Consider the following 26,598-nt stretch of genomic DNA (forward strand, 5'->3'; position numbering starts at 1 on the left):
TGTTTAATCAAGGTGTACATACATAAATAAACAATTTAATTGCATTAAATTACATAATTTTTCTAGCGTACTCTAAAGTACTCTATCGTACTCTATCGTACTCTGTTTAGTAGTACCCTGCGATAAGTGTGGCGTCCCGCTCCATCTGCACCACACCATAGGCATAAACACTTAAGGATTGGCTGCTATCTTAAAGGTAATCTTATACTCTATATTCATATTTAAAAATCTTATGTACGAAGATATTTGTAGGTTATAAATTTATAACATTATCTATATAATTAAGTTAATGGGAACATCACAGGACAATGTAGAAGTAGGCCAAAGAGTTATCTTTAACAGGTGCAGTACATGTCTCTTGATTTAGCTATATAGCTTTAAATAACTAACATTATAAAGCTATTCAAAAAGCTTTAGTTAAGAAATAAGGTATCATTTTTTGGGTTTTGTTGAGATGTAAAACGGGTTGGTCACGTGATCAAATCCCATAAAGCCCAAAGGGCATTTGTGACTGATGTATTCGAATAGTAAGGTACTTAGTACTAAGGTGGTAGGTAAACATGGTAAAGTTAGAAATCCATCATTTTTTTTTTAAAAACTCAATGGTATAAATCAAATGTGTTGATAACGTTGATCACGTCACTATGAAATTACGTAAAATCAATTATGTTTGGAGGGTAAGATGCCTTTCTTTCCACTTTTTACAACATTTTCGTACTTTCTGTAATTGCAATTTGAAAGATTGAACAAATAAATGAATAATTTCTGGATTTAATAATATATACCTAAAGACCGGTATTTAGGACTACGTATCACGTTACGTATCATGCAACCAAAAATCGTGATATTCTGGTATACCAATAAAATCACACACCCCTAGACAATAGCAAGATTATCATCTCCCTAAGACAGCAACTATTTCCCCAGGTGATGATAAACTTGCTGAACATTGTCCTCATAGACAGTAAATAGGTGTTTTATATACTGAATAATTGTGTTACGTCACAATCAATATATCACAATCTATATGCCACGATTATCGGATTTATGTAGATAAACTAGAGGAGTTCTGAGATGAAAAGCAAGGGAAACAGAATACCAGGGTAGCACAAAAAATATTTCACAACAGGAACTGTTTAGAAAAAAATATATGCATGCAGTTATTTCAGACCAGTTCTGAGTAAGAAACCGATTTGGCGGTGCTATAAATATACGGGCATTATTTCAAAATCTAAGTGCTTTGTCAAGGTTGTTCAATGACTTGTTGATTTAAATATTGTAGCGTAAAAGTCCAGCCTTTCCCCCCAAAAATTTATTTCGCAAGTTAACATAGGTATTCATTTTACAAGTTAGAATATGCAGACGTGTTTCGAATACCCAAGTGTGGCTTTGGGCATTGCCAGAGTCATGAATTTTATCCACAACAGGTATCCGATTTTTTTAGTGTAGGCTAATTGTCATACATTACACATTTTCACATGCTTAATACTCCAGTTCCTTTTAGCTTATAATAGCTGTTTGTTTTAATGAAAATAGTTCGTGTCTAATTTGATTTTAAAAAGCCCCTGTTATAATTTTGAATCCATATTTTCATGTGTCTGTCCTTAAAACTAGACTTTTGTACTACGCTTAGTAAAAACCAGAATGTGAAGTACACCATGTGTAATTATATCAAAGTTTTATGACCATGGAATCAAAAACTGGATAGAGGCTTGCTGTTCAATTTAATAACTAAGCCTAAGTTGCTTGAATTAATTGAGAGTCAAACATTTTAAGCTTGTTTTTAATTTTTTTCAGATTCCATGTAGTAATTCTAATTGCAACCATGTGAATAATGTCCCAACAGGAAAGAGGCATGGAGTTCATCCTTCAAGAACTTGGGATGTAAATTCAAAACTTGGAACTGGTGAGATATTATTGATTATCCTATGTTTAAACCCCTTTATTTTGTGGATATGACTAGCCTGCCAAGGCTAGAGGTTAAAAAAGAAACCACACAACTTGGATAAAGATTATATCCAACAACAAAGCAACTGTATTTATGATATGCTTTATAATTACTAGTTCTCTTATTCAGTAGCTCAAATCCAACACGTCAACTAGGATATCATTATTGATTGTGAAAGTTCCTCTGAACCGGACAACACCTGGTCCACTGGTCGCCGGATTGTGGAACTTGGAGTACTGGCCGAAGCCCTCAAAGCGTACGATAAGCGGTCCTACTAAATAGAGTACGATAGAGTACTTTAGAGTACGCTAGTAATATTTTATAATTTAATGCAACTAAAATACTTTTTATATTTTTTTCTACTTTAGTTTAACATATTGAATATATATTTTTAAAAAAAACATTGTATGTTTTCTGTATTTTAGGAGTTATTTCAATTTTTGATTTCAGGTTACGGCTGATCGTTTGATCCCGATCTAATTTAACTGAAACGTTAAAATGTCTCATTGTGAATGTGAAAAAAATTTACACATGCAAATAATTTAATATTATTAAATATAATTTGGATACAAGTCTTTAGATTGAAAGTCTGAAACAATTATATTAATCAAGATTAGGGCATTAGCTATAAGTATACCGTAATCTTTAATGCGTTTAATTTTGGATGTTATTTCTTGTCAAAATATCGCTAAAAAAATATTGGAAAATAAGTTTATAATAATGTTTAATCAAGGTGTACATACATAAATAAACAATTTAATTGCATTAAATTACATAATTTTTCTAGCGTACTCTAAAGTACTCTATCGTACTCTATCGTACTCTGTTTAGTAGTACCCTGCGATAAGTGTGGCGTCCCGCTCCATCTGCACCACACCATAGGCATAAACACTTAAGGATTGGCTGCTATCTTAAAGGTAATCTTATACTCTATATTCATATTTAAAAATCTTATGTACGAAGATATTTGTAGGTTATAAATTTATAACATTATCTATATAATTAAGTTAATGGGAACATCACAGGACAATGTAGAAGTAGGCCAAAGAGTTATCTTTAACAGGTGCAGTACATGTCTCTTGATTTAGCTATATAGCTTTAAATAACTAACATTATAAAGCTATTCAAAAAGCTTTAGTTAAGAAATAAGGTATCATTTTTTGGGTTTTGTTGAGATGTAAAACGGGTTGGTCACGTGATCAAATCCCATAAAGCCCAAAGGGCATTTGTGACTGATGTATTCGAATAGTAAGGTACTTAGTACTAAGGTGGTAGGTAAACATGGTAAAGTTAGAAATCCATCATTTTTTTTTTAAAAACTCAATGGTATAAATCAAATGTGTTGATAACGTTGATCACGTCACTATGAAATTACGTAAAATCAATTATGTTTGGAGGGTAAGATGCCTTTCTTTCCACTTTTTACAACATTTTCGTACTTTCTGTAATTGCAATTTGAAAGATTGAACAAATAAATGAATAATTTCTGGATTTAATAATATATACCTAAAGACCGGTATTTAGGACTACGTATCACGTTACGTATCATGCAACCAAAAATCGTGATATTCTGGTATACCAATAAAATCACACACCCCTAGACAATAGCAAGATTATCATCTCCCTAAGACAGCAACTATTTCCCCAGGTGATGATAAACTTGCTGAACATTGTCCTCATAGACAGTAAATAGGTGTTTTATATACTGAATAATTGTGTTACGTCACAATCAATATATCACAATCTATATGCCACGATTATCGGATTTATGTAGATAAACTAGAGGAGTTCTGAGATGAAAAGCAAGGGAAACAGAATACCAGGGTAGCACAAAAAATATTTCACAACAGGAACTGTTTAGAAAAAAATATATGCATGCAGTTATTTCAGACCAGTTCTGAGTAAGAAACCGATTTGGCGGTGCTATAAATATACGGGCATTATTTCAAAATCTAAGTGCTTTGTCAAGGTTGTTCAATGACTTGTTGATTTAAATATTGTAGCGTAAAAGTCCAGCCTTTCCCCCCAAAAATTTATTTCGCAAGTTAACATAGGTATTCATTTTACAAGTTAGAATATGCAGACGTGTTTCGAATACCCAAGTGTGGCTTTGGGCATTGCCAGAGTCATGAATTTTATCCACAACAGGTATCCGATTTTTTTAGTGTAGGCTAATTGTCATACATTACACATTTTCACATGCTTAATACTCCAGTTCCTTTTAGCTTATAATAGCTGTTTGTTTTAATGAAAATAGTTCGTGTCTAATTTGATTTTAAAAAGCCCCTGTTATAATTTTGAATCCATATTTTCATGTGTCTGTCCTTAAAACTAGACTTTTGTACTACGCTTAGTAAAAACCAGAATGTGAAGTACACCATGTGTAATTATATCAAAGTTTTATGACCATGGAATCAAAAACTGGATAGAGGCTTGCTGTTCAATTTAATAACTAAGCCTAAGTTGCTTGAATTAATTGAGAGTCAAACATTTTAAGCTTGTTTTTAATTTTTTTCAGATTCCATGTAGTAATTCTAATTGCAACCATGTGAATAATGTCCCAACAGGAAAGAGGCATGGAGTTCATCCTTCAAGAACTTGGGATGTAAATTCAAAACTTGGAACTGGTGAGATATTATTGATTATCCTATGTTTAAACCCCTTTATTTTGTGGATATGACTAGCCTGCCAAGGCTAGAGGTTAAAAAAAGAAACCACACAACTTGGATAAAGATTATATCCAACAACAAAGCAACTGTATTTATGATATGCTTTATAATTACTAGTTCTCTTATTCAGTAGCTCAAATCCAACATTGTAGAATGGGCCTTTTGTTTATAAACCCATCTTTGATAGGTTGTATATTATGGCAATCATATTTGTATGTCTGCCTGTCATTTAATAAAAAAAAATACTATTAACATTTATTTACAGCAATGATCCATGCAGGTGGAGGAGTTACACAATTCAACAGCATCTTGGGAGCACTAAATATACCTCCTGTTCAACACAAAATGGTTGCCAAGAGACAGGCAGAGGTTGGTCCGGTAATAGAAGCTTTTGCGAAGGACTCGGCAAAACAAAGTTTAGAGGAAGAGAGCTTATTAACTGGAGGGTAATGGATTTTTATTTTAAATAATCAGAAATCAAAAACATGCACCAGATTTAAATAATTTCTATTAATTAATAGGGATCTCAAATGTTGATATGCATACATGTATGAATTACATAATTAGTAAATACTAATTCTAATTGCAATTGCTCCATGACGTATTTCATGTCTGGAAACTCACCAAAACAATTCGTAAAACTCAGTTTGCGACCGTTAAATCAGCAGTAATGGTTGCAAATGTCAAATTAGAAGATAGTTATTCCCTAATTATATATGTATGCAATTTTAGGTATTGTACATGTTCCTTCATTTTTCATTAATTATAGTCAATGTAATGGAATTTTAATGTTTTTTATGCGCCCGGATCGATAGATCCCGGGCGTATATTGTTTTTGTCCTGTCTGTTTGTCTGTTTGTCTGTTTGTCTGTCTGTCTGTTGTCAACTTTAACCTTGGCCATAACTTTTGAACAATAAAAGATAGAGACTTCATATTTGGTATGCATACTCCACTAATAAAGTCCTTTCAAATGACATCAAGGTCAATGACCTTGTGACCTTGACTGTGACCTAAATGCTAAAAATAGCTTTTTCCACTGTTTGTCATAACTTTTTAACCATAGGAGATAGGGACTTCATATTTGGTATGCATACTCCATTAATAGAGTCCTTTCAAATGAAATCAAGGTCAATGATCTTGTGACCTTGACTGTAAACTATATGCTAAAAATAGCTTTCTACACTTTTAGCCATAACTTTTGAACCATAGGAGATAGGGACTTCATATTTGGTATGCATACTCAACCAATTAAGTTCTTTCAAATGACACCATGGTCAATGACCTTGTGACCTTGACTGTAACCTATATGCTAAAAAAAGCTTTTTCCACTGTTTGTCTTAACTTTTGAACCATAGGAGATAGGGACTTCATATTTGGTATGCAAACTCCACCGATAAAGTCCTTTCAAACGACGGCAAGGTCAATGATCTTGTGACCTTGACTGTGACCTATATGCTAAAAATAGCTCTTTACACTCTATGCCATAACTTTTGAACCATAGGAGATAGGGACTTCATATTTAGTATGCATACTCCACTGATTAAGTTTTTTCGAATGACACCATGATCAATGACCTTGTTACCTTGACTGTGATCAATATCCTAAAAATAGATTTTTTGAACTTTGTTGCCGCCGGGCGCATAGTGTTTCACAAACACATCTTGTTTATAGCTTTTCTTGATTTGGTTTTGTACAGATAGACTCATTCATTATTATAAATCTTCTATAAAAAAATTCTTATGCGCCCAAATTTTTTCGGGGCGCATATTGTTTTTGTCATGTCTGTTTGTCTGTTTATCTGTTTGTCTGTCTGTCTGTTGTCAACTTTAACCTTGGCCAAAAATTTTGAACCCTAAGAGATAGAGACTTCATATTTGGTATGCATTCTCCACTAATAAAGTTCCTTAAAATGACATCAAGGTCAATGACCTTGTGCCTTGAATGTGACCTATATGCTAAAAATAGCTTTTTCCACTTTTTTCCATAACTTTTGAACCATAAGAGATAGGGAGTTCATATTTAGTATGCATACTCCACTAATAAAGTTCTTTCAAACAACACCAAGGTCAATGACCATGTGACCTTGACTGTGACCTTTATACTAAAAATACCTTTTTCAACTTTTTGCCACAACTTTTGAACCATATAGGAGATAGGGACTTCATATTTAGTATGCATATCCCACTAATTAAGTTCTTACAAACAACACCAAGGTCAATGACCTTGTGACCTTGACTGTGACCTATATACCAAAAATAGCTTTTTCGAACTTTGTTGACGCCTGGCGCATAGTGTTTCACAAACACATCTTGATCTACTCATCAAGGATTTAATAAATTGAATTATCAATGAAGTAATTACTTGACTATATATTGTCCTCAGAATTTGGATGAATTTTTTTGCGCATGAATGTACTTTGTTGCAAAAGTTAACAGAGCAGGAAAACAGATAATGGCTCCTCGCACATTGTGAATCGTTTGTGAAAGGGATATTTTACTGTGATCTTTTTTGAAAATTCTTACTTTTAATACATTGTATTTTTATAAAGAAAAATGGATGGTGAGAGCGAGATTTCTGCTTCGGTCGATGCTGGCTGGCAGAGAAGAGGTAGTGGAAAAGTGTATAACAGTTTATCTGGTTGGTATATTTACTAATACTTGCATTTATAACTATGAAGGAGACAAGTCTTCTTAAATTTGTTTTATAGCATATGACCCTATAACATTTTTCAAAGAATAAAATCTGGAACAAACAACACGGTCCACTAAGGCCTTCTTTTGCCCCTGTGAATTTCTGAAAAATCAGAACTGCTCAGTTTTAGTTGAAAATGTGTTAAATTTTACTTGAACCCGTGATGACTGCATATCAATTAAAATTGATGTAATTTTCTCTCTAGTCCACATATCATGTTGTCATGAATTACATCCATTTCCTCAAATCTTAACATTTTTCTTTAGAAATTGCCCCAAAAAATGTAAGTTATGTTTTGAATACTTTACAAAGCTCCCAACCTCTGATCTAAAATGAAGATATTATTGAAAACACTGTTTCAGAAGATTCGAATTCATGAATTGTGTTTGGATCACAGTGTTGGTTCATATTTTAATTATTAGATGAAGATTATCAAATTCACTGTTTGTTATATTCATTTTGTCATTACTGTAATAGGACATGCAACCATGATTGGAGCAAAGACTGGAAAAGTGCTGGATTGGAGCTGTAGAATAAAGTCATGTCGTTTTTGTGCCCATGCTGCTAAAGAAAACCTGCCAGCAAGGCCACACAATTGTCATAAAAATTGGGAAGGTAATTGATTGAAATCTATAGCTATTGTTAATTTATATGACAAAGCAACAAAACTTTTCATAGATTATCTGTATATTTTTTTGTAAACTTCTAAAAAAAACTGTGCCAATTTCAATCAACTTGCCACAAAGTACTCACTGTGATAGGGGAAAATAACTTGTGTTGTTAAAAATGTGCTATATTCACAGTGTTATTAAATCTGTGAATCCAAAGAACAGTAAATAAGTTTTCGGATGGCAAGCTGAAGAAAGCTAATTTTATTTTTGGCCTAAATATAGCGCAATTACTTGGTAATTAGTTGTTGGCGTATTTAACGGTACATACTGTATATGGTATTTATAATGATTTCTAAACGATTTTCATGAATTAGCGCACCGTTGTCCTTGCCAAAGCCACTAAAATTTGAAGCTCAGTTCTCTTTTTAGTACACATACAGTAATTTTTTTAACATATTTAGACACATCTGTAAGCTTAAAACTTTTGATTACCAAAATCTTTGTTAATTTCAGGAAGTTCCAAAGCCATGGAACAGGATATGGTTGTTGAAATTGTGAAGAAAGTGAAAGGAAGTGGTGTGAGAGTTGCAACTATTATTGGCGATGATGATGCAGCTACAATATCACGTCTGCGAAACGAGGTTGACCCAAATATCGAAAAACAGTCGGACAGAAACCATGTCAAAAAATATTGCAAATCATCTGTACGGTTTGCAAAAGGTACACAAGTCTCTAACGACTAAAGTTATAAGATACATTCAAAAGTGTTGGAACTATATGGTTGCTCAAAATGTTGGAAATGAGGATGGGATTTCTACTGGTCTTGATGCCATGTATAAACATCCGTTTGGGGATCATTCTTCATGTGGAGATTGGTGTAGCCATCTCGGAAATCCCAATATGAACTATAAGTCACTACCCTATGGAAAGTGTCTTTCTGACTCAAATTTACAGAGTGTTTTGTTAGATCTTTTTACTAGATATAAAGGCATCAGCAAGAAGCTAGCTCACATGGGGTCAACTCAAGCTAATGAGTCACTTAACATGACCATTGCCTCCAAAGCTCCCAAGCGTTGCCATTTCAGTGGTTCAGCGAGTCTGGGGTATCGGGTTGCTGCAGGAGTAGCGCAAAAGAACATTGGACACTCTTATGTAGCCAAGGTAACAAAAACTTTTTAGGAAGATTGTTTATAGATATCATTTTTGTCAAACCTTTGTCGATTCTGCATGTAATTTAACAACATAAGTTCAGTCTTTGGCAGTGACTTACATGACTTTACACAAATCTGGTGAAATAAAACTAAATTTACAACAGCTACTAAGTACCTTCCCGCTACTAAGTACCTTCCCAGATTTCCCTCCTTTCCATTAATTTCTTGTTCATGTAATTTAAGTCATATGGTTTATAATTATCTAATATTATTACAGGTTAACATGAGAGGAGGCTTATCTCCTGGCACCTTCACCCATAAATTAGCTGTACTAAGAGATTTACAGCACCGAAAGCGAAAAGCCATCGCCAATACTGTAAAAGCAAAAAGAAGGAGAATGAATCTGAAAGCCCAGAGGTAATTTGATATAACATGCTCAATAAGAATACATAAAGGTAATCAATTACATCTTTTAAAGTTCACTTTAATTAAAGTACACAATGACCTTGAAATAGTCACAACACACCCTTTTATTTTGTTGTCAGGAGTGTTATATCGGGGACGGTAATGGGCCGCTCTGAATTCTATGTACATATTATAATCACTTGTAATTTTGTTGTCAGGAGTGTTATATCGGGGGCGGTAATAGGCCGCTCTAAATCCTATGTACAAATTATAATCACTTATTTTGTTGTCAGGAGTGTTATATCGGGGGCGGTAAAAGGCCTTCCGAATCCTATGTACAAATTTTATAATCAATTATTTTGTTGTCAGGAGTGTTATATCGGGGGCGGTAATAGGCCGCTCTAAATTCTATGTACAAATTATAATCACTTGTTATTTTGTTGTCAGGAGTGTTATATCGGGGGCGGTAATAGGCCGCTCTGAATCCTATGTAAAAATTATAATAACTTGTAATTTTGTTGTCAGGAGTGTTTTATCGGGGGCGGTAATAGGCCGCTCTGAATCATATGTACAAATTATAATCACTTGTTATTTTGTTGTCAGGAGTGTTATATCGGGGGCGGTAATAGGCCGCTCTGAATCATATGTACAAATTATAATCACTTGTTATTTTGTTTTCAGGAGTGTTATATCGGGGGCGGTAATAGGCCGCTCTGAATCCTATGTACAAATTATAATCACTTGTTATTTTGTTGTCAGGAGTGTTTTATCGGGGGCGGTAATAGGCCGCTCCGAATTCTATGTACAAATTATTAGCCGTAATTCGCCACTCTAGATGTTACGTCCATCCTATAATCAATTGTTATTTTGTTGTAAGGTAATATCAGGGGCAGTAATTGGCCGCTTCAAATATTATTTACAATGTGAAATACCAGATTATTTTGTTAAAGGTAGTGTTATATAAGATGCGGTTACTTGATTTGTAATGTATTCATTATTTTACAGAGAATATAATTATGGCATAATATTCCAATAAAATTCTACTAGCAGGGCCAATATATTGTGTTAATTTGAATAAATATTTATAAAAAAATTTAAGAATAGTTTTTTTTTCCTTTAAATTCAGATAATCAAAATAATTAAAACTTGTTCTGAATGAGTGAATCTTGCTCTAGTTATATTGTTTGAAGTTTTTTCTGTAAAGAAATAAACAGAAAATTTTGACTTTTTTATGTATTCTGTGACCTTTTACTCTTTTTATTGATTATGATAGATGAAAAACAAAAGGACTTGACCATTTATAAAAAAAAAATATAAAGGTGATTTGTTTATTAATTGGTAAATACGGTGTGTATATGAATTTAGGCCTCAAAATAAAGGAACGACAGAGGAAATTCGGACTGACACTCTTTTTTTTTACCCAGACCACCAGATTTTTTTTGTTTATTTGAATCATCATAAAAATCCCTAGGTATATTTGAATTATCAGAAAATTGACAATATTTTATATTTTATTTTTCAAGCTTTTAAATTTGGAGGCCATTGGCTTGTGGAAGTTACCCCCTTACGGTATTATTGGGCCGCATATAGTGTTTTGAAAGGGGAATGGAAGTCGTATTATAGTTTTGAACTGATTTAGAATACTTGTCGAATTGAAATATATAAAAGCTTATTATATTTTATTGATTTGAGATCCTTTTGGGGGGATTTAATAATGTCATTGATTATTTCATGCAAATTTCAACATTTTATTTCAAGTAAAACAGTACCCCTTTGGGGCCCCATATTTCCTTAATATGCGCCACTAGCATATGCACCAACTACATATTTTAAAACCACAATACTTATGAATTGTAATTAATGTGGTTTCTGGAGATTCTCATATTTCAAAACTTCAGGAGCCAACATCCTTAAGTAAATCATTTGACATCTATCCCAAATCAAATTACGTAAATTCCACACAGAAAAAAAAACTAATATACACATAAAGTAATAACACACATAATCGCATCACTATATCTCATCATACGTAGCGAGGGGATAATACTGTTGTCTATTTCAAAAATATAAGTCTAATTCCTTTTGTTTTCTGAAAATTTTTTCAAAGTGCGTAAAATGTGAAAATATTTCTGATATTAAAATACAAATTCAAGAGGTTCTCGATATTATTTCAATTTTAAATATTAATAAGGCTACCGGTCCAGACAACATAAGTCATCGAATGTTAAAGAGTACTAAATATACAATATCAAAACCCTTATACATGCTTTTTAATAGATCACTTTCAGAAAAAAAACATTTCCAAGCAACTGGAAAACAGCGCATGTATTGCCTCTATTTAAGAAAGATTATCCATCTTTAGCTAGTAATTACAGGCCAGTTTCTCTTCTGAGTTGTATTAGTAAGATTATGGAAAGAATCATTTTTAAACATGATTACAACTTTTTCCATGAAAACAAACTATTTTACAAATACCAGGCTGGTTTTTTTGCCTGGTCATTCTACTGTTTTTCAATTGTTGGAAACATATCATAACATTGTGAATAGTATTGAGAATGGAAAAATGTGTTGTATGATTTTCTGTGACGTATCGAAAGCTTTTGATAGAGTGTGGCATGAAGCATTAATTTTTAAACTTCAGTCATATGGTATCAGTGGAATTTTTTTACAATGGTTTACAAGTTATTTATGTGACAGATCTCAAAGGGTAATGTTTAAAGATAAGCTTTCGTCAATTTTACACACCGATGCTGGAGTGCCTCAAAGATCAGTGTTAGGACCACTTTTATTTCTTATTTACATTAATGATGTAGCAACCAATATGTTATCAATATGTAGATTGTTTGCTGACGATAACTCATTACAACATTCTGATTTGTATATTAGAAACATAGAAATTGTCTTGAATCATGATCTTAAAATACTGAGTGACTGGTCAGATAAATGGTTATTGAAATTTAATCCGTCGAAAACGAAAGTTGTATTTTTTACAAAGAAATATGTGGAAGAATATCCCAAATTATATTTTCAAGGGAGTCAACTGGATTATATCACGACCCATCGTCATCTTGGTTTGTTTTTTTCTGAAGATTTGGGCTGGTCTGAACATATAAGTAATATTGTAAGCAATGCATACAAAAAATTAGGCCTCTTAAAGAAACTTAAATTTACCCTTGGCAGGAAAAATTTATCTAAAATGTATATTACATTTATTAGACCAACCCTTGAATATACGTCTATCGTATGGGACGGTTGTACTTTATCTGATATGGATAGGTTAGAAAAGGTTCAGTTAAGTGCCGCAAGAATAGTTACAGGTTTACCAATTTTATCATCAAAAGAATCTCTCTACTTAGAGACAGGGTGGGAACATTTAGACAAACGTCGTCATACTGCTAAGCTTATAACTATGTACAAAATTCACAATAATCAAGTACCTGAGTACTTAAGCAGTATTATTCCCCCTAAAGTAAAAAATGTTTCTTCGCACAATACTCGGAACAGTGAAGATTACAAGATACCAATCAGTAGATTAGAACTGTACAAAAAATCCTTTGTACCCGATACTGTTCGTAAATGGAACTCATTGAAATTAGAAGTCAGAGAAGCAACATCTGTTAACACTTTTAAAAAGAATATCACCGATGTAATAACTAAGCCCCCGAAATATTTTTCGTTTGGTAAGCGTATTATCAATATTATACACACTAAATTAAGACACAACTGTTTACTAAATTATGATCTTTACAGAAGGAATATTATTGAATCTCCTAAATGTATTTGTGGTCAAAATGAGGATGTTTATCATTTTTTCTTTGTTTGTAAAAGATATGTAAGAGCACGAAATAATCTTTTTGACAAACTTTTCAAATTAGACGAATCGATTCTAATAGACACACATCTGTTGTTATGGGGTAATGACACTCTATCTTATGATATGAACTGTCTTATATTTTCAGCAGTTCATAAATTTATCAATGAATCTGGAAGATTTAATTAACATTTCAATTGATTTATGTTACTTGTCAAAATTAAATACTTTATTATGTTATTATTATGACAACTGTACTAACTGTATCGACTATACTAACACCAGGAGAAGAACTTGTAGGTTGTAAGAACTTGTTTCTGATCCCTTTGTGTTAAACAATAAAATATGTTCAAATCAAAATCAAAATATATCTTTTTTATGACATATTCTTGAATAATAAAGTGACGAGTTCAAAAATTCTTTTTAAGTTAAAATAATTAATAGATGAATATGAAACCTCATTTTACATTGGAATTCGTGAAAATTGTTCCAGCACGTTTTTTTTATTCACCTGCAAGATAACGTTGCAATTATGTTGATAACTCAGGCCCTTTTCTGAAAACTCTTCTTTTTTTATTTAAGGCCAGCAATTATCCCCTAATTAAATTGATAAAATTTACTTTTTGCAAACTACTCTAATAAAAGTATCAAAAATTTTTTTGCTGAAAAAATTCTCTACCCCACCCCCTTTAAAAATTATAATTATTTACGCATTACCATTTTGTCGAAGGCATTTATTTTGTTGTTGTTTTTTGTCTGTCCTGTTCTTTATATTTTTATATTAAATTATATATTTTTGCATTAAAGTTTATATATATAGACATAGGTATATAGACATCCCTTTTCACTTTCTCGGTAAACGGCATCATTTTCCTGTTGGTCAATGATTCAAACAGATGTGCACTGACCAAATATAATAGTCTCCCTGGCTCTGTTTTGTTTATATTTTATGATAAAGTAAAGACAGTGGCTAATTTCATTTTTAGAGTTGATATTTTGTGTAGTATTTATAGACTTACGTCAGCCCAAGACTTGACGTAAACTTACGACTGCTTTTTTGACGTAACGTCAATCGTGCGATATTGTGAATAACCAAAATCTTACGAAAAAATCTTACGACTACGTTTATTCGTAAGATTTTTTTGTGAATAGATGTCCAGGACTTTCATATTTCACATACATGTATGTATTTTTTGTGGCAAGACCTTTCATTTTAAATCGACAATTTTGACCTTTACCTTGGAGATTTTTTGTACTTATGAGAAAACTTTAACCTTGACCATAACTTTTGAATTGTAAGGGATAGGGCTTTCATACTTCACAAATGTAATCCATTCGAGAAGACTTTTCATTGGATACCAAGAACGTTAACCCTTTGACCTTGGAGTTCAGTGATAATTTTTAAATAGATGACTTATGATAGGGTGTTCATATTAGACGCAAAATGTCATAAAAAATGACACCTCACCAAAGAAGGCACCGAAAGCGGTGGACCACAATTCTTTGATTTTGCTACTTATTTTGAAATTGCACTGCACGTGTAGTGTGGTGTACACAATTACATCATTGGATGTATTTCAGTAGGAATTATTTCATTTTGTGTTTTAATTGTATTATATTTCATTAAGTTGACTGGACCTATGACAGTCGGCAAGTACACATTTTGGTAAAGATTTTGGTAAAATAGTTTGAAATGCAAATAGTTAGGTTAGAGTTTAAAGAACAAAATGTTTTTTGATGCTACAATAGATGAATTTCTTATTCTGAAGAGTTATCCTCCGTCATCGACGTTACATTAATCGAGCAGGCACACGCTAAGCCCAAGAATATGTGGGATCGTATAAAGGAATTTCTTCCCTCGAAACGAACTCAATCTACAACAACTCATTTAGAAGTCTATGGTGAAACAATTACTTGTCCTCAAGAAATCGCAAACAAATTCAATGACTTCTTTTCTAATATAGGACACAAATTTGCTTCTAGTTTCGACAACTCCCTACCCACGGTTCCCCAACAAATGCCAGAAGTTTCATTTTCCATACCTTTTGTTAGTGAAAGCTTTGTTATCGACGAAGTACTTTCTATGTCTAACTCAAAAGCTACTGGTTTAGATGAAATTTCTGTTAAAATTCTAAAGCAAAGTATTCATGTCTTAGGAAATATTTTAACGCATATTTTGAATTGTTCAATCAAGTCGGGGGTTTTTGTTGATGAATGGAAAAGTGCTAGGATTACACCATTGTATAAAGCTGGTGAGAATTTTTTGCTCAATAATTATCGCCCAGTTTCGATATTACCTATCATAAGCAAAGTCTTAGAAAGGCATGTTCACAATTCTTTTTATGAATACCTTACGCATAACAATCTTATCAATGAAAAACAATCGGGTTTTAGACCTAAGCATTCATGCGAAACTGCACTTCATAGTATAATTGAAAAATGGTTACAAAATATTGATAGTGGTAAACTTACTGGTGTTTTATTTGTTGATCTTAGCAAAGCATTTGATACGGTGAATCATAATATACTTCTCCACAAACTACTTTCTTTTGGAATTTGCAAAGACTCTTTTAATTGGTTTAAATCGTACTTGCCGAATAGGACACAATGTGTTAGATGGAATGGTACTCAGTCAGAAAAATTAAACATAACTATAGGCGTCCCTCAAGGATCAATACTTGGGCCATTGTTCTTTATCCTTTATGTCAATGACTACCAAGACTGCTAAAAACACTCAGCGGCTCACATGTATGCTGATGATACAACTCAGGATGTCTCAGATAAGAGTAACGATGTTATTGAGAATAAATTACATAGCGATCTTATCAATACACTAGGTTGGATGGAGAAAAACAAGTTAACAATCCATCTTAAAAAAAAACTCAGTGCATGTTAATTGGTACAGAACAAAAATTAAGAAACTGTAGGAATCTATCTATTAAAGTGGGTAGTATTGTGATTGAAAATGTATCTTGTGCGAAACTACTTGGTGTCTACATTGACAAGTGTCTTACATGGTCTGAACACGTTGAGATTTTAACGAAAAGGCTTGCTTCCAAAATAGGTGTTTTGTCTAGATTAAGATCATTCATGTCCTCTGAGTTATTGTTGAAAATTTTTAATACAATTGTATTTCCCCATTTTAATTATTGCTGTACTGTTTGGGGAAATATGAAAAACAAAGAGAGTCTTAGCAAACTATGTAAACTCCAAAAGCGAGCTGCTAGAGTGATTTTAAATACAACTTTTTATACACCTACATCGGAAATGTTTTTAAAACTGAGATGGATGCCAATTAATGATTATTTTATGTATAGAACTGTCATCCTTTTAAAGTTCTTCACGGATTAGACCAGATTATTTAGATGTTTTTTAGTTTGTACATGAAATAAACAACAGAGCTACAAGATTGAGTCAAAGTAATTCATTGTACATTCCGAGGGCTAAAACAGAATATTATAGAAGATCTTTCACAATTTATGGTTCCCAGCTATGGAATAATTTGCCAGAATTTTTAAAGAATTGTCCATCTTTGCAAAGTTTTAAAACATCATACATAAGAAATTATTACCAGTCGTCAAACTAAAATATTATTACTTAGATGGTAAATATGATCGTTTTTAGTGGTAACGTAACACTAACCATGTGTATATATTGATTTTAGTAGCTACTTGCTTTATATTTACTGAGTATTATGTTTCTGTACATAATCATCTGTCTGTATATATGTTTTCAGGACCACAATGTAAACTAGTTGTAAACTAATTGTGCAATCCTGTATAAATAAAGGATATTATTATTATTATTATTATTATTATTATTATTATTATTATTATTATTATTATTATTATTATTATTCAGTTACAAGATACTGAATGTTTTGGTTTTTTTTTGAAGGAAGGGGGGATTTTCGGACCTAAATTTCCTGAGAAGCAAGACAAGAGAAGTTATGTTTGGGTCTATTTTCTAGGGTGATTCAAAGTCATTTTTATTTGCTTCAGTATATATTATAGTCCTGCAAATTCCGTGGTGGGGGTGGGGGTCTCCCAATCAACTCCCTGTCCCTGTAATGACAAATTATCATGTCAGTCCCAAATAGAAGGAAACTTTTCCATATGACTATTCATACTTTTGTTTCTTGAGTTATTGTGTTATGTATTTAGTGGTATTAAGGTTATGAATCCCTGGAGGTCATTTCCACTTTCCTAATGAACTGGAAATGTTCACAATATGACTGCATTGAATTAAATAAAAGTGCATCAATGATAAGATTGCTAGACATTTTATTCATGAATTTGTGTCGACCTATCCTCCAAGAATTAGGATTGGAAGTCATTCAAAAAAATGGACCACATTAAAATATTTGTATAATTACAGTCAAACTTGTCTTAGCGGCCACCCGAAATCAACGGCTACTTGCGGACAGCGGCCACTATCAGTTCCCCCCGACGATTTTTCCTATATATTTTAACTGGAATAAACGGCCAACTGTGTAACGCGGCCAGCGGCCACCCAAATCCTCCCCCAATAGGCTTATTGACACTGTAATAGCGGTCATTTCGTCACTTTTTGCGGTCCTATCACATCTTTTAAACACATTGGCTTGGGTAATTATATCCTCGATAGTAAATTTAACCTATTAATGCAATTAAAAAAATTGCTTTAAGATACGCTGAACTCTGTTTGTGTTTATGAAAAAAATATATTTGTCCTGTTAGATCAACTTGTAATTATTTTTCAAGATCGCCGATTGAAAAATTAATAGAATTTAATTACAATTGATACTTTCCTCTAGCTGAAGAAATTCACACCTTGTAGATTTTGATTCCATGAGAAGCCCTAATTGTTACTCTAGTGAAAACAAAGTGCTTCATGTGCCATGATTATCTCGTGAATTTACTATCAAGAGACTATCGATAGGGATTCGTTACGCTCTACTGAACGTGACACCTGTGTTATGGAATGATTTTCAACTTCGTAAATACATCTCTCTGGTCAACTGTTAATTTTATTTGTGTATCTGTGTATGTTACATAGAAATTCTGACAGCTTTATCAAGAATACTAGTATAATTAACAAGACTTTAAAAACATTAGCAAATAAGTTAATTACTGATTAATTAAGTTGACCGGGGGGGGATTACACTGCTGACCACTTTATTAACATATGAAAGTGAACATATTCTTACTTAAATTTCTGTGCTTTACTTTATTTACCATGAAACCGTATTTTTGTGCATTTTTCTTTACTTCAAATGAAAATTAAAAGGATTTCAATGTAACAAAAGCACACTGATTAATGCAACGTTTTAACTATTAATTATTTATACGTAAGAACAGAAACATGCACAAAACCTTTAACATTTCGAATTCTTTAAATGAGATTGAATTGATATATATGCATAAAAAGCTTTTTTGAAATTGACCTGTTTAATTATGATTAAATTAATTTTACTGTAATGCTTAATGTTGTTTATGTATTGACCGAATGTCCTTTTCGAAGGCAAACTGGAATAAGAGGTCACATGTCTTAAGTGGCCAGTTTCCATACTTCCCAAAGGTGGCCTCTTAAAACAAGTTTGACTGTATATTAAAATTTTCTTAAATGTAAAAACAAGTAGTAGTTTGCATATATGAACAAATATGGGTCTAGGAAGAGGTGAGGGGAAGATCGAGTCAATATGTCTCTACGCCTTAATGGTTGAAAACTCCTAAAATGAATGTTGATCTCAAATCTGACTTGTCCTCATTTTTTTTAAGGGGTGGTGTCTCCATATGAGTGAACAATTCCTGAGAGGGATGTTTAATAACAAGCAAACAAATGACATAAAAACATAATCTTGATTTGCCCTAAGAAATATGTAGGGAATTTTTTCCGTCATAAATCTTCTCAAGAACAGCAATTGCATTATTGTCCTTTGTTTGGGGGGAAAGGGATGGGACATTAAATATCATTTGTACGATTTCAATCTGTCCATCGTATTGACAGTATGTTCATTTGTCACAATGAATTGAACCTTGGTCATAACCTTTGAATAATAAGAGATAAAACTATCATATTTCACATGTACATTACCACAAAACTTTCTAAATAAACTATTATGATTTTTTAACCAGAGTGAGAAGTTGACCTTAAAATTTTACCTTCTTTCCAAAAAAATAACATTTTAAATTTATCATTTTGAAATAGAAAAGGAAGGGCATTCAAATTACATGTATACATGTAAATTACATGTGAAAAGACTTTTTCAAATATATTATTACTTTTGACTCTTTGACCCTTGTCTTGAAGTTTAACCTACTTTTAAAATATTAATATATATAAAGCACAATTTACAACAACTCTTAAACTAATATAACTGCCCTAAGTGAAGAAATATTAATATAGAAAGCACAGAGAAATTCACTTTGATGAGGATACCCACTTCCGCCCCAGCCAGGGGTTGAAATTTCGACCTATGGAATCTGTCTCCTAGCAGTGCAGGAACAGCGCGTTAGACCGCTCGGCTATCTAGGCAAGTTAAAAACTTGCTTTCGATGCCAATGGAATTCTCACAACGCTGCCCTACACTACACGGTCATTGAGAATAGAAGTGAGATACAGTTATTTGGACATTAGTTTTAGAGGATTGTTACCAATACATGTTGTGATGAAATTAATTTTATTTATAAAGCACAATTTACAACAACTCTTAAACTAATATAACTGCCCTAAGTGAAGAAATATTAATATAGAAAGCACAGAGAAATTCACTTTTATAAGGATAATCCTCTTAAAACTAGTCATATTAGTAAGGTTTTAGAATTTTGATTTTGCCCTGGGGGGTAAAATTGGGGTCGAAAAATGATGTTTTTTTTATACAAAAAGCCCCTTCTTCCCTTAACTCCTTCTACATTTTACTCAACAGCCTGATCATCTTTTGGGAGATGGTTGGGGGTGTCATGTAGATGTGCAGTAAGATTTTGGAATTTTGATTTTGCCCCAAGGGATGAAATGAGGGTCGAAAAATGATGTTTTTGATACAAAAAGCCTCTTCTTCCCTGAACTCATTTTACATTTTACTCAGCAGCCTAATTATCTTTTGCGAAATGGTCGGGAATGTCATGTAGATGTGCAGTATGGTTTCAGAAATTAGATTTTGCCCCGGGGGATCAAATGGGGGTCGAAAAATGACGTTTTTTTTATGCAAAAAGCCCCATCTTCCCTGAACTCCTTCTACATTTTACTCAGCAGCCTAATCATCTTTTGAGAGATGGTTGTTGGTGTTATGTAGATGTGCAGTAAGGTTTCGGAATTTTGATTCTGCTTCAGGGGATCTAAAGCGTGGACTTGCGGTCCACGGTTGCCCGTGTTTTTAGTGGAAAACTCGTGGCCTGTACTGTATGTATCAATTTATTTCTGAAGGATATTAAAACTGCTTTTAATTAATTTACTTCAATGATGGATATCAAAATAATCGTCTCATTATGCACAATCTTATCCCGTCAAAGGTTTTTTTTGATAATTTTATTTCGTTTAGATTGAAAAAATCAGTTCTCATACAAAGAGAAAATGTTATTTCAAACAGCTGCAAACTACACACGGTCGTCTTGCCACAATATGAACAAGGTATAGCTGTCGGAGAAAAAGATAATAGGTGTCATGACCGTGTACCACGAGTTTAATCCTGGTAAACATCAATGGCTTTGATGTTGTTTCAGAACCGTGTAAGGGTTTTGAAAACCCAATTTTTTAATCAAATTAATTAATCAAAAATGTAAATGACAGATTAAAATTGTGCATAATGAAACGGTTATTTTGATATCCATCATGGACTTAAAGTAAAAAAAAAAAGTCGTTTAAATATGCTAATAAAATACTTTGTAGCATATTTCAGCAAATAAATAAAATAAAACTAATAAAACAAATTTTGGGGATATAAATTTATCTATTTAGTTATATATTTATTTATTTAATTTATCTAATTGTTTATTTATTTTTATTTTTTCTTAATTCAGTCGATTTGTAGATTTATTCACATAAGAAAATAAATGATAAAGTAGATTTTTAGTTTATTTAATTATTTTTATTTATTGAATAGTCATTCACTTTATTAATGCATTTCAATTAATTTTTCATTCATTTATTTCTTTGGGATAACAAAATATCCTACGCATTGATTTGATAATGTAATGTATATTCTTCTTTAGAATCGATGCAAGTCTCTGCCGTTCTCCCCTCGAAATGCTACCAAACTAAAAAAAATCACATTGATACAAGTCATAGGAACTAAATTACAGGATTTAGTTAAGGCATTTAAAAATGTGTTCACTATTTACTAACTCTATATTTTCAAAAAAATACTAAAGTTTTCAAGACTATATCATTTTCCACTCTTAAATGAAACAAAAATTATATTTCTTTTCTTTTCTTGGCCAAAATTAATGTCAGGGGATGACAGGGAGTAGACAGGAAAGGCAGGGACAACGACAGGGGACGACAGGGACTGTACAGGGAGATCAGAGAATGTCAGGGGACGATAGGGAGTATACAGGGAAGGCAGGGACAACGACAGGGGACGACAGGGACTGGACAGGGAGAGCAGGGACAACGACAGGGGATCATAGGAGAAAGTCAGGAAGAGACAGAAAAATGTCAGGGACTGACAGGGGACAACAGGGGATTTTTTTGGAATCTAAGGGGGTATCTAATTCAGTAGTGGAGGGTGTTGTCTTTTTATTAAATAAACTTTGATTCTCTTTCCCTGAGGACACATTCCGGCACATTGGTTGAAATTGGCCCAGTATTCAATGAGAAGATTTTGAGAATATGAACATTTACAGACGAACAGGCGGACAGAAGGACGGACGGATATCGGTACGCCTAACGTTATTTGATCAGAAAAATTACTTGAGCCCTCAGATCAGATGGGCTAAAACATCAGCCATGACTTTTAAATGGTTAGTGCTGAGGCATTTTATTTCAAAATTTATTCGTTGAGACAAATCTTTTCTTTTGAGTAACATATTTGTTTAGATAAAAAACTTAAACATTCGGCAAAAGCTGTCATATTTTCAGGGCAGTTAATGTTTTACAAAAAACCCTCGTATTTAATGAAAAAAATTGAACAATCTTACTTTTTTACTGAAATATATGTAAGCTGAATAACTACATATTCATTAAGACAGTCAGCAAACATAGAAATGCTACAATACTTGCTGTTTTAAGTAGCCACTAATAAGACACATTTCTACAAAGCTGATATTATACATTTATTTCCTACTCTGGCCTTTCTGTACAAGACTCTGTACATTGTATTTCAAAAATTCTATTTAAGGAGGTATGCATTACGCTAGTTCTATCTCTCTGTGATTCATTCAGAAGAATCCTTTAATTTTCAAAATAATTCTGGAAAAGTGACAAATGTTTGTGTTTTGCATTTTTTGAAAGTAAATTATTATAATGTAAAATAGAATGTTACTGAATATACGTTACTTCTTCTCCGGATGCCGTCTTAGAAATAAATGGTTTGTTCCAAATCCACAATCCAGATGTAATGCTTTTACATCCTCCTCCCCATTGGAAAGTTTTAAGTGGCTCATTCTCGTCCCAACTTGCAGCCCCATCCTTGAAAAAATAAAATAATTAAATTAATAAGGACGCATGATGAAGCATACGGAGATAACAAACAGTTTTCAAAATCAAAGTCCAAAAAACTATACAAACAATAGGCCGAGGGGCCACATCGCTCACCTGAGCAATTGGCTAGAAAAAAAAAACACAGATCAGATCAGAACTGAAAGTAAACTGGGTGGGGGGCTTGAATTTTACCCCCCCCCCTCCTTGGGGTCATGATTTCAACAAACTTGAATCTACATCACCTGAGGATGATTCCCTATAAATATAACAGAGCCTGGCTTTGAAGCACATGTACTTGAAAAGAATATTTTAAAAGGTTTCCCAATATGTTCCTATGTAAAACTTTGATCGGCCATTTTGGCCCCAACCGTGGGTCATGATTTGAACAAACTTGAATTTACACTACCTGAGGATGATTCCACATTAGTTTCATCTTTCCTGACCCCAAAGTTCTTGAAAAGAAGATTTTAAGGATTTTCCCTATATATTCCTATGTAAAACTTTGATCGGCCATCTTGGCCCCACCCTACCTCCGGGGGTCATGATTTGAACAAACTTGAATCTTCACTACCTGAGGATAATCCCACATGAGTTTCATCTTTCCTGGCCCAGTTGTACTTGAGAAAAAGATTTTTATAGATTTTTCCTATATATTCCTAGGTAAAACTTTGATTGGCTATTTTGGCCCAACCCTAACCCCGGGGGTCATTATTCGAACAAACTTAAATCTACACTACATGAGGATTATCCAACATGAGTTACATTTGTTCCTGGCCCAGTGGTTCTGGAGAAGAAGATTTTTAAAGATTTTTCCTATATATTCCTAGGTAAAACTTTGATCGGCCATTTTGGCCCAACCCTAACCCCGGGGGTCATTATTCGAACAAACTTGAATCTACACTACATGAGGATGATCCAACATGAGTTACATTTGTTCCTGGCCCAGTGGTTCTGGAGAAGAAGATTTTTAAAGATTTTTTCTATATATTCCTATGTAAAACTTTGATCGGCCATATTGGCCCCACCCTACCTCCGGGGGTCATGATTTGAACAAACTTGAATTTACACTACATGAGGATGATTCCACATTAGTTTCATCTTTCCTGGCCCAGTTGTACTTGAGAAAAAGATTTTTATAGATTTTTCCTATATATTCCTATGTAAAACTTTGATCGGCCATTTTGGCCCCACCCTACCTCCGGGGGTCATGATTTGAACAAACTTGAATCTTCACTACCTGAGGATAACCCACATGAGTTTCATCTTTCCTGGCCCAGTTGTACTTGAGAAAAAGATTTTTATAGATTTTTCCTATATATTCCTAGGTAAAACTTTGATTGGCTATTTTGGCCCAACCCTAACCCCGGGGGTCATTATTCGAACAAACTTAAATCTACACTACATGAGGATTATCCAACATGAGTTACATTTGTTCCTGGCCCAGTGGTTCTGGAGAAGAAGATTTTTAAAGATTTTTCCTATATATTCCTAGGTAAAACTTTGATCGGCCATTTTGGCCCAACCCTACCCCAAGGGGTCATGATTTGAACAAACTTGAATCTACACTACATGAGGATGATCCAACATGAGTTACATTTGTTCCTGGCCCAGTGGTTCTGGAGAAGAAGATTTTTAAAGATTTTTTCTATATATTCCTATGTAAAACTTTGATCGGCCATTTTGGCCCCACCCTACCTCCGGGGGTCATGATTTGAACAAACTTGAATTTACACTACCTGAGGATGATTCCACATGAGTTTCATCTTTCCTGACCCCAAAGTTCTTGAAAAGAAGATTTTAAGGATTTTCCCTATATATTCCTATGTAAAACTTTGATCGGCCATTTTGGCCCCACCCTACCTCCGGGGGTCATGATTTGAACAAACTTGAATCTTCACTACCTGAGGATAATCCCACATGTGTTTCATCTTTCCTGGCCCAGTTGTACTTGAGAAAAATATTTTTATAGATTTTTCTTATATATTCCTAGGTAAAACTTTGATCGGCCATTTTGGCCCAACCCTAACCCCGGGGGTCATTATTCGAACAAACTTGAATCTACACTACATGAGGATGATCCAACATGAGTTACATTTGTTCCTGACCCAGTGGTTCTGGAGAAGAAGATTTTTAAAGATTTTTTTCTATATATTCCTATGTAAAACGTTGATCGGCCATTTAGGCCCCACCCTTACCCCGGGGGTCATGATTTGAACAAACTTGAATCTACACTACCTGAGGATGGTTCCACATGAGTTTCATCTTTCATGGACCAGTGGTTCTTGAGAAAAAGATTTTTTTTAAAAAATGCCTTTAATTTTTCACTAATTCATAATTATCTTCCCTTGGAAAAAGGACTGGCCCTTCATTTGTACATATTTGAATCCCCTTAACCCAAGAATACTTTGTACCAAGTTTTGTTGAAATTGGCCCAGTGGTTCTTGAGAAGAAGATGAAAATGTTAAAAGTTTACGACGACAACAACGACAACGACATCGACGACAGACAACGGACAATTTTTTATCAGAAAAGTGCACTTGAGCCTTCGGCTCAGGTGAGCTAAAAACCAAACACAGGCCTCCGAGATGGAGCAGGTTCCGACCAGTCACAACCGCCGTGTGCTCCTTGTCACGATTGGGAAATAAGAGAAATATCCGTCGTCAATTCGGTGTATGAATAATAGCTTTAGACTAACAATCAGTATAAAAAACGTCAGACAGCATTTAACAAAATGATAAATTGTATCTGCTGACAAGGTTATTGTCTCGACCAGGCAGAGAACTCACGAAATGATGCATAAACAAGACTACTGGTATTCTTGTTTCATCGACTTGTTCGTCAATTATTTACCTCGTTTTAGAAATTGTTCACACGTAGAGCATGTTATTGTCTATCGAATCAACTGAGATATTTTAACTCCGTAAGCAGGTGATGAAGGTATATTGCTGCATGCGTAATGGAAGTTAACGATAGAAAAGTTAAAATCATCCCATTTGCCATATAGATTTTGTAAGATTATCATTGACGTCTTTTTCAAGTATAATATCCAAGTATAACACAGATGTGTCATTGCGTGGACCCTGAGGTCCAGGCAGAAAATATATACGTGAAGTTAAAGCGTATGCCAAGGGCAAATGTCAGGCTACGCATGCAAGAAAAAGTAAGAGAGTTCGCCCCTTAGACAACTTATGAGTAGAATAATTCGCTTATTCGACTTAGAATATTCATTCATTTGCAAATCTCGCATTTAAAATGGCATACTTTATTCATTTCACAGCGGTCCGGATTTCTTTCTTTATCAGTGTTCTTAATATTTCCAATTCAACATGCAATTATGTAAATATCTAGTGTTTAGTAGTTTAGTAGTAGTGATAGTTCTTTTTGTTTCTCTTTTTCCTTTGTTTATATGACTTTTTAACTTTTTTCTTTGTCCTGAGGAAGGGACAGGGCGTCCCGAAAATTTGACAATTTTTATTGTTCGTGTCGTTGGTCATTTTAGTGCTTTATAAAAATTTCCATCCGTGACCTTGTATCTACTTAGTAGATCCGACATTTAGGATATACAGTGTTGTTGGTTTTTTAGTGCTTTTTATATCCTTTTTCGCCAACTGTAGCTTCACAGATCCACCCGTATATCCATCATTTCTTTAGCTTTTTTTCTGTTCTTTTCAATTATTTTTGGGCATATCTTTC

At 33.4% G+C, this 26,598-nt stretch overlaps 1 protein-coding gene and 1 pseudogene across 1 annotated transcript in view; one reads left to right on the forward strand and one right to left on the reverse strand.

Moving 5' to 3' along the window:
• Positions 1–26,598, reverse strand: part of LOC134233781 (atlastin-2-like) — a 76,057-nt gene that overhangs the window by 13,482 nt on the left and 35,977 nt on the right. The window contains exon 3 of the mRNA XM_062715787.1: positions 22,762–22,893. Within this exon, the coding sequence (XP_062571771.1) occupies positions 22,762–22,893 (132 nt within the window). The remainder of the gene's footprint in view (positions 1–22,761; positions 22,894–26,598) is intronic.
• On the forward strand, positions 4,308–10,193 carry LOC134233752 (uncharacterized; annotated as a pseudogene).

This window comes from Saccostrea cucullata, unplaced genomic scaffold, assembly GCF_032062105.1.
Source record: "Saccostrea cucullata isolate Sc308-1 unplaced genomic scaffold, CSIRO_AGI_Scuc_v1 ctg1654, whole genome shotgun sequence".
Classification (NCBI taxonomy): domain Eukaryota; kingdom Metazoa; phylum Mollusca; class Bivalvia; order Ostreida; family Ostreidae; genus Saccostrea; species Saccostrea cuccullata.